At 35.9% G+C, this 10,915-nt stretch overlaps 1 protein-coding gene across 1 annotated transcript; it reads right to left on the bottom strand.

The window, feature by feature from the left end:
• Positions 1-5,375: 5,375 nt before the first annotated feature.
• Positions 5,376-6,624, bottom strand: LOC127095414 (uncharacterized). Its single transcript, XM_051034108.1, has 2 exons — positions 6,488-6,624; positions 5,376-6,441 (listed from the first exon to the last, which is right to left on the bottom strand). Exons 1-2 carry the CDS (start codon positions 6,622-6,624, stop codon positions 5,376-5,378), a joined length of 1,203 nt encoding a protein of 400 aa, XP_050890065.1.
• Positions 6,625-10,915: the final 4,291 nt, after the last annotated feature.

The raw sequence follows: 10,915 nt of genomic DNA, 5'->3' as shown, positions 1-10,915 counted from the left end.
ACATAACACAGACGTTTGCATCCAACTTAAGGATGCAATTAAAACCCTGATTAAGAATGTACTATTGTCTGAGTATGCCAAGGGCAGAAAGCGAGACTGAGAAGAGTCTCCAAAAACTAAGTCTCATACAAAGGTTTATGAAGCCGGTTCCGACAATGAAAAAAGAGAAACCAGCAAGGGAAACAGCCACATACAACTGCCATTACCGGCGACGTACCCCGACAAATCTCATTTCCAAATGGATGGTTAAAAGGAAAATTTCCAATATGATGGTCGTCTACAAAAGTGAAGGTAGTTCATCATCTAAGATCTTGATCGACCTATTCTAGGGTTTCGGGACTCTGAAAAAGTTAAAGGCATTTCTAATGAGTTGTTTCTCCTGGTAATCATGGCCACCATAGGATAGTTCGACGTCTCTTGGATTTTGATAGACGTAGGAAGTTTGTGACACATCCTATATTTGCCAGTGACGACTTAGATCTGCAACCATTTAACTGGATGACCACTCGCCCATGGGGATATGTGGAGCTAATTGTATCACTTAGAGAGGAAAGATACTTACAGTCGATCAATACTCTGATTGTGGTCAATCCCATGCAGGAGCCTCTACAACTACATTTTGGGTAGGCCCTTCACAACAGCGTTGAACGTTGTAGCCTCACCCATGCATTTGAATCTTAAATATTATAGCTTTCATGGAGAACCAGTTCTTTTGCGTGCCAATCTCGAAGGGACCAAAAATATACATCATGCACTCCAGACAAACACCAAAAGAGAGCAAGTCAATTAGAAGAATTAAGGAAGTTTCAAACTTACCGAAGGAAATTCGAAGATCCTTGTGAGAGTGATTCCCTATCAGCAATGGAACGTCAATCAGACGTTTCAAATGTTTTCTATCAGATTCAGTTGAGGGGACTCCTTTTATAAGATAACCAAAACTATTAACAAAGCCCACAAGTTTTTTATTCTGATACGAATCCTCATCGAAAAATCTCCCTCTTTATAAACATATGTACCATTCTCTGTGAGGAAATGTCTCCCCGACCAGCAATGAGGAAACATTGGCTTGCAATCACACCTTAACTCCTAGCTCGACTCTGCAAATGGTTGCGTCAACCAAGGGATGAATGGGAGTAACCAGGAAGAATCAATTAGCACAAGGCGATAATTTAGGAAAGTCTTCAAAGACCCATATCGTCAGCACCAAATAAACTAACTCATGTTCTCTTGGTCGAGTCGAGGTACCGTGGTGGCAGCGGAAAAGATGAGAAAATAATGAAAGGTCTCCCATTTAGATAGTCACACAAGTATTGATAAGCTTTTACATACCCCAAACTCAATGAGTGCAGTTGTAAAGGAGCCTCCATCAAATGATTAAAAACACCAAGGTTAAAATTAGTAAAGGGTAAGCGAACACTCATGATTGAGAAGAGATATTCGTAAAGAGGGATGGTGCAATTATAACACTCTAAACCCCGATTCATAATCAAATTCACATTTTAGGATGCTACTCAAACACAACATGCATATTTTACAAATATCTTCAAAACTCGCAGCGGAAACAAATAACATAACTCCAATTATCTCATCAAATTGGAATACTTAATTAACTCACAAATAACTCACATGATAATCCAAAGTTTAACTCACAAATAACACACTCAGTTCACGAAGTTACAGATCAGAGCATGTAAACCAACTAAATAGCGATAAAATGATAAAATAAACGAAGAAAGTTATAAGTCCATCTTCCAACTTACAACACTTACTCCTCTTGAGTATTTGTATAATAATGTACATAGCAACACAAAACAAACAAGAAAGGGTTGAGAATACGCTCAAACATAATAATGGTGTAAAAGAATGCAATGATAGATTATATCACCCAATCAACAACACACATTCAGTTACACATTCTCACAACAATCCAATTTACATAGCCTTTATGTATGCAATGTGACTCATGACTTGACTCTATGCATGTGGTACCAATTTGGACATCAAAGGTTTGTTATTGATCTCTTCCACTCAATAATGGTTCCAAATTCGAATTGGATCCCCACTTCTGAACCCCGAGTCCCCACTTTTGAATCTCGGACGATCATAAGTCTCCACTTCTGAACCCATGACTCGCCTCTTTCAACACACTGACACAATATGATACATGGAATACAATAATGCAATAACAACAATTATGGTTCCACTTCTAACCATAATGAACAATGCAATATAGCACTCAACAGTAGTCCCCACTTCTGAACTACACACCTCAACATAACACAAACAATTACATTCACAACACATAATTTTATTCACAACGCAACGACTCATAAACATAATCACAATTCATCCCCAAAACAACATTCAAACGTTAACCATACAAGAAAGAAACATAAAAAACTAGACTGCACACTCGAAAACAACCTCTAGCAGCCATGGCAACCAGGTCATCATATGGGTGACGAATGTCACCTAACCCGTTACTCATTTCCTACATCACTCGTCACCCCTGTGAGGATCGACATGGAAATCCCGCCTAGAGACCGTGACAGTATCCTCGTCACCCTGCTGACAACCGTCAGTTATCCCAGAAGCGTGACGGGCAGTCCGTCACATTATTGCAAAATGCAGTTTCTGTGTTTTTCCCATGGGAGCTTATTCGAAGCTCCAGTTTTGACCCATAACACCCCAAATTGCATAGAAATTAGATGATACATATTATACATGAATCAAATCATCATATACTCGTCGATTATCATTCAATTTCATTAATTAATCTCAAATTCAAATTTATACTCATAACACCAAAGAACATCAATGGCAACAACCAAATTCATAATTCATACCAACATATTTACATCTTACTCAACATATGACAAAGCACGAGTTCACACACAAAGCATGGAAATTAACATGGATGATCACACAATCATCACCAAAACTCATATAACATAACAATAGTGAGAAAACCTAGAGGATGGTGAGGATCCATTTCCACCCTTCATGCAATACACCAATATTTTAGTAGTTCGCCCCATACCTGAATTTCCAGCAATTATCAAGCTCTATCTATGGTGATTTTCTTCTCCCTCAAGCCCTTTTTTCTTCTCTTTTCGCTTTGTCTTCTTTTCCCACTTTTGCAACTTTTACGTATTAGTGAAATTGACTTTCATCTCCATTTACTATTTATTTTAACCTAAAACTAAAATCAACTCACTTTCACACTGCTATCCCTCAAATTACCTTTACTTTCACCACTTTCTCTTATTTTTCTGATAATTCTACTTTTGCCCCAATATCACTATTCCTCTTATTTTCTTATTTATTTAATTAATATTTTACTATTTTAATTAAATAAACAAATTATAATTATAATAATCTCCAAACACCATATAACACATATTATCACAAATTAAATAACTAAAAACATATTAAATCATTTAACTAATTAAAATAGAAATAAAATTTAACTAAATAAGTTAATTGAATTCATGGTGTTACAACTCTCCCAAAATCTCAAAGTAAACCTCAAATCTCTATCTGAAATAATTCTTGAAGGAATACCATGCAAACTGACAATCTTCTTGATATAAACCTCAACTACCTTTTGCAAAGGATGATTGATTTTTATCGGAATTAAATGGGCCAATTTAGCTAGCATATCCACCACAACCTAAATCACATCACTTCCTTTAGAAGTCTTAGGAAAATTTGTCACAAAATCCATAGAAATGTTGTCCCACTTCCACTCAGGAATACCCAATGGTTGCATTAATCCTGATGGCTTCTGATGCTCAATCTTCAATATCTGACAAGTCAAACAAGAATAAAAAAACTCGGCAACATCCTTCTTCATACCTAGCCACCGAAACATCTTAAGATCCTGATACATCTTAGTAGCCCCGGGATGAATTGTCAAACCACTCATATGATCTTCCTCAAGAATACTCTTCTTAAGCTCTAGCGCACCTTGCATACAAAATTTATCATGGAATCTCATGAAACCATTCTCATCAATTCTGAAATCTACCTATTTTCTCTGATTGATCAACACCAACTGGTTAATCAATCCCAAGTAAAATTTCTAACCTTCTATGATGTCTTCAAGAATACCATTAGTCAGCTTTAACATACCCAATTTCACACTGTTAGGAGTCATCTCACACACTAAACTAAGATCTCAAAATTGTTCGATCAAATCAAATTCTCTAACCATCAGTGCTGACACATGCAAGGAATTTTTGCTTAGCGCATCTGCTACCACATTAGCTTTATCGGGATGGTAACTTAAACCAAAATCATAATCCTTCAGAAATTCAAGCCATCTCCTCTGCCTCATATTTATCTCTTTCTGATCAGATAAATACCCCAAACTCTTATGATCATTGAACACTTCAAATCTAGATCCAAACAGATAATGTTTCCACACTTTAAGCACAAGCACCATAACTACCAACTTTAAATAATGGGTAAGATGATTTCTCTCATGATTGTTGCCTCGAAGCATAAGCTACAACCTGGAGATTCTGCATAAGCACGTCTCCTAAACTTATCTTTGAAGCATCACAATAAATCACAAATGATTCACTTAGACTCGGAAAAATCAAAACTAATGTTGACGTCAATTTCCTCTTGAGTTCTTGACAAATTTCTTTACACCGGACATCCCATACATAAGTTTAACCTTTCCGAGTCAATCGATTCAAAGGCAAAGCTAACTTTGAAAAGCCTTCAATAAACCTTTTGTTGTAACCAACCAAACCCCCAAAAAAGGTGATCTCACTAACAAACTTCAGAGTCTCCCATTGTAGCACAACGTCAACATTCTATAGATCAACTAATGTACCACCACTAGAAATTAGATGACCAATAAAACTCACCTCACACAACCAAAATTAACACTTGGACAACTTGGCATATAACCTATTCTCTTGCAAGGACTATAGCACAACCCTCAGATGTTCTGCATGATCTTCATCTATCTTGGAATACACTAAGATATCATTGATGAAAAAAACCACAAACTGATTGAAGTAAGGATGGAAGATCCTATTCATATAGTCCATAAACACACCTGATACATTAGACACACCGAACGACATAACTGAATACTCGTAGTGACCATATCGAGTTATTAACACAGTCTTCGGAATATCTTCTGGCTTCATACAAATATGATGATAACTCGATCACAAATCAATCTTATTGAACATAAAAGAACCAACTAACATATCCATCAGGTCATTAACTTTTGGAATATGATACTTATTCTTGGTAGTAACCTTACTCAACTAGCTATGATCCACACACAACCTCATGCTACCATCCTTCTTCTTAACCAATAACACTAGCGCTCCCCACAATAAAACACTAGGTCAGACAAACTTCTTTTGAAGCAGATCCTCTAAATGCTTCTTCGAATCACGTTGCTCTAAAGCTGAAATTCTATAAGGTGTCATCGGCACAAGGCTAGTACCAGGTACTAAGTCTATGGCGAACTCAACCTCGCGTTTCGGAGGTAAACCACTAATATCATCTGGAAAGACCTCTGAAAAATCAGACACAATTGATAAATCACCAACCACAACTTTGTTTTCATCCTTCAAAGAAGAGAACATCATAAACACACAAGCATCATACTTCAAGGCCTTATCCACTTTCTTAGCAGACATAAACATCATATATCCACCTACTTTGAACTCTGGAAACATCACAGACTTGTCTAAATAGTTAATATAAACATGGTTGAACTCCGACCAGTTCATTCCCAAGATAACCTCAAGTTGACTTAACCATAAGCAGACTAATTCAATACCAAAGTCCTTACCGTAGATAGTCAAAGGGAAATTAAAAAAAAACCATGAAGTAGTCATCAAACCATTAGTTGGGGTGTCAATGACCATACTCCTAACCATCGAAGATATTTCAAGATTCAACCTTTTAGGTAAAATAAGAGATATGAAATAACATGTCACACCCATGTCAATCATAGCAATAAGAGAAAGACCATTAATAAAGTACATACCTCGAATCAAGTTATCATATCTAGTAGTCTCTGTTCCACTCAAAGCAAAAACTTTCCCTCTGGATTGAGATTTCTTTGATTTCTGAAAATGAGTACTAATGTGACATGCTTCTCCATAGTTGAAACAAGTCAGTAAATTAATCTTATAATCCGCAATACGCTGCCCTATCTTCCCACACTTGAAACATTTTTTACCATAACTCTTGCATTCACTAGCACAATGACCCATTCCTCCACAGCTAAAACATTTGACAGAAGTAGGAGTGCCTCCCTCATTTGTCTTTCTCACCAGAAGTCTTACACTTCCCTTTATCAGTTGGAGCTCTATAAGTTCTTCCATGGTTTTGATTCCTACTCCCCTTCTCACTAACACTCTTAAGTGAGCAGATCTAGCACAACTATCCTTATTGTAGATCCTACACTTATTAACCAGCACAGAAAAACCGACATATCTCCTAGTACCTGATGAATTTCATGATCTCTGGATGAAATCCACTTTCAAACTTGATACAGTTGGAACCTTCAGCTCCTACCCCATTGTAATGCATGAATAACATAGACAACTCCTCAAACTTCACAGCATAATCAACAACAATCATGTTTCCTTGCTTCAGCTCGAGGAACTCGGTCTCCTTCTTACTATGAACATAAATAGGAATGTACTTCTAAATGAACTCAGTCTTCAAATTCTCGCAAGTGATCTCAGTACCTGCAGCTTTAAGCCTCTTGAAGGTAGAGAAAAATAAGAAAGAGAGGTTTTGAATTTTTTTCACATGAATTAAAAGATTTTCGAAACAACACACGCAAAGAATAAATAATAACAACACAATATCCTGGTTCGCTTGAAAATCAAAGTTACTCCAGTCCACCTGGCCAAGGTGATTTCGCCTTCAACAAGGACTTAATCCATTAATCTCAACAGATTACAAAGTTCGTCTAAGGGTTCCACAACCTCTTAGCCCTCTCAAGTCTACAAACCTAAACAAGTCACTTGAGGAATCACAAACAATTAAAAGAATTATATAGTATTTCATTAGATGCTTCTAGATAAGCAATATAGAACAATTTAAGAACAATGAAAGGTAACCACACAATATTAAACAACAACTCTTATATGGAATTTTTTTCTTACAACAACAGTGGTGAAAAAATAATTAGAGTATGCAACATGAGTTGTTCTTCGTAAGAGTGGTGAAAAAGTTGTATGATAATGTTGTTGTATCAAAGTTGTTGAGAGGCCCTTATATAGAACTTGAGATGATACCGTTGAGGGAAATCAATAAAGATTTTGTGCCAACTATGGGAGACAAATGTAGTAAATTTCTTGTCCTTGCCATAGCAGACTCAAAGCATAATCAAATGTTTACCTTAAAAGGATTGTACTATAATTTGAATACTTCCAGCTTAAGTTTCTGACCAGGTGACATCTGATGGTATGTTTCTGAGCATGTGTCAGAGTGAGGCGAGCATGATCAGAGTCTTCAGAGTTAGAGTCTTCAGATGTCTCTTTCCAGAGTCTTCAGAATCAGATCATCAGAGTCATATTCTTCAGGTAATTGCTCCTTAGATGCATTATGTTCAGAGTCAGGTGTGATTTCTCTTTGTGATGGGCTAGCACTTCCGGACTACTTCATATGTAAAGTATTAGTTTCTTAAGAAATAGAAGGTGACTTATTAGAGTTATTTCAATTTAGAATCCTGCAAACTTAAGAAAATTGTTAGGGTACTAAATTGTTTCATTATTTGTTATTATCAAAACTTAGAGATACATTGCAGAATCAAAATCTTGTTCTAACACCTTTGACGAGCATTGTCCCACCAATACTCCGCTTCTTCATCCAACATATAAGTACCAAATGAGGCCTTCTACGCGTCTGAACAAGCCATCACCCTAAAGATCTTATCAATATCTTGCAACCAAACCTGAGCACCTTCTGGATCGTACCACCCCTTAAATAATGGGAGATTGTTCCTCTGGAACTTTCCCAACCCTCTAAACTCGCCCGACATCCCATTCTGATTCTACAGCGCCTGATTGGCCTGACCCATCACATGAGCCATAACCTCCAAAGCATCACCAATTGCGAGATCATTTCTTCCAACCACTTATTTGCACACCAGTAAACAACCATTAGAAGAAACATTTCATCGACATTGTTTATACACATGTCGTGTACTAGGGAATATATAATGTCATAAAACCTAGAAGGATAGACCGACCTGCTCTGATCCCACTAATGTAACACCATAAACCCCGACTCATAATTAAAAGGATAAAATTCACATTTTAGGATGCTACTCAACCACAACATGCATATTTTACAAATATATTCAAAACTCGTAGCTCAAATAAATAACATAACTTCAATTATCTTATCAAGTTGGAATACTTAATTAAAGTATCATAATCCAAAATTAACTCAAAACAAATAACACACCTAATTCCCGATGTTACATATCATAGCATATAAACCAACTAAATAGCGATAAAACGATAAAATAAACTAAGAAAGCTCTAAGTCTATCTTCCACTCACAACAACACTTACTCCTCCCGAGTAACTGTACAATAATGTACATAGCAACATAAAACAAACAAGAAAGGGGTGAGAATACGCTCAAAAATATTAATTGTATAAAAGAATGCAAGGGTAGATTAAATCAAGTAATCAGCAACACACATTCAGTTACACATTAGCACAACAATCCAATTCACATAGCCTTTATGTATGTAATGTGACTCACGACTTGACTATATGCATGTGGTACCAATTTGTACATTATAGGTTTGTTACTGATCTTGTCCATTCAACAATGGTTCCTCATTCGAACTGGGTCTCCACTTTTGAACCCCAGACAATCATAGATCCCCACTTCTGAACCCATGACTCACCTCTTTCAACACACCGACAAAATATGATCCATAGATACAATTAATGCAATAATAAAAGTTATGGTTCCACTTCTAACCATAATCAACAATGGATATAGAACTTGACAATTGTCCCCACTTCTGAACTACACACCTAGACATAACACATACAATTACATTCACATCACATAAATGTATTCACAACACAACAACTCATAGACATAATCACATTTCATCATATATAATTATGCAAATTAATCCAATTATTATTTCACCATAATAATTCACCTTAATTAATTACGTACACTAATTACCCAAAAATAATAGTCAAACATTAACCACACAAGAAAACAACATCAAAAACTGGACCGCACGCTCGAAAATGACCTTTGGATGCCATGACGACAATATCTTCATCTGGTTAACGACCGTCATCGAACCTGATACTCAATGCCTTCATCACTCATCACCCATGTATTCACATCACATCACATAAACATAATCACATTTCATCATATAAATGTATGCAAATTAATCCAATTATTACTTCACCATAATAAGTCACCTTAATTAATTACGTACACTAATTACCCGAAAACAACAGTCAAACATTAACCACATAAGAAAACAACATCAAAAACTGGACTGCACGCTCGAAAATGACCTTTGGATTCCATGACGATAATATCTTCATCTGGTTAACGGTTGTCATCGAACCTGATACTCAATGCCTTCATCACTCATCACCCATGTGATGACCGACATGGAAATCCCGCCTGGAGACCATGATGGTCTCCCTATCACCCTTGTTGACGATCGTCAACTATCCCAGAAGCATGATGGGAATTCGGTCACGCTCATGACGCCCGTCATAATGTTGCATAGTGCAATTTCTGTGTTTTTTCCATGGGAGCTCATTCAAAGTTCCCATTTTGACCCCAACACCCTAAATCGCATAGAAATCAATTGATACATATTATCAAGAATCAAATCTTCACATACTCATCGATTATCATTCAATTTCATTAATTAATCTCAAATTCAAGTTTATACTCATAACCTAAAACACATCAATGGCAACAACCAAATTTAGAATTCATATCAACATATTATATATATTATTCAGCATATGACAGAGCACAGATTCAAACATTAATCATGGAAATTAACATGGATGATCATATAATCATTGTCAAAACTCATATAACACAATAATAGTGAGAAAACCTAGAGGAAGATGAGGATCCCTCTATATCCCTCATGCAATACACCTATATTCAAGTAGTTTTCTCTTACCTGAATTTTCAGCAGTCCTCAAGCTCTAGCTATGGTGATTTTTTTCTCGCTCAAACCCTTTTTCTTCTCTTATCACTTTGCCTATTTTTCCCACTTTTGCAACTTTTATGTATCAGTGAAATTGGCTCCCCTCTTTCTTTACTATTTATTTTAACCTAAAAATAAAATTAACTCACTTTCACACTACTACCCCTCAACTTACCTTTATTTTTACCATTTTCCCTTATTTTTCTAATAACTCTACTTTTGCCTCAATATCATTATTCCTCTTATTTTCTAATTTATTTAATTAATATTATATTATTTTAACTTAATAAACTAATTAAAATTTTAATAATCCCCAAACACCACATAACACATATTATCACCAATTAAATTATTAAAAGGATACTCAATAATTTAAACAATTAAATAAAACAACAAAATTTAACTAAATAAGCTAATTGAATTCGGGATGATACAACAACCGCTATACTCACTGCATATTCTATCGTCCTCGGTAGGGGTGGTGGAATCCCAATGCGATGTTTCCCCCACTTCAAGAAAAACTTTATCTAGATGGCCCTCCTTGGAAAAAACAGACACTGTGGAAGAATATAAAGAACCTTCCCATGGAAAACTTGAATTCTTTTAGTTTCCTTTTACAACCTCTTGTGATTTTTTGGCCATATTGCTTTAACTTTCTCGAATATCGGAAGATAAAATGCTAAAACAGAAAAAGAT

This window comes from Lathyrus oleraceus, chromosome 6, assembly GCF_024323335.1.
Source record: "Lathyrus oleraceus cultivar Zhongwan6 chromosome 6, CAAS_Psat_ZW6_1.0, whole genome shotgun sequence".
Lineage (NCBI taxonomy): Eukaryota > Viridiplantae > Streptophyta > Magnoliopsida > Fabales > Fabaceae > Lathyrus > Lathyrus oleraceus.
Note: the sequence above shows the minus strand (reverse complement) of the source record. Positions and strands in the feature narration are given on the sequence as shown.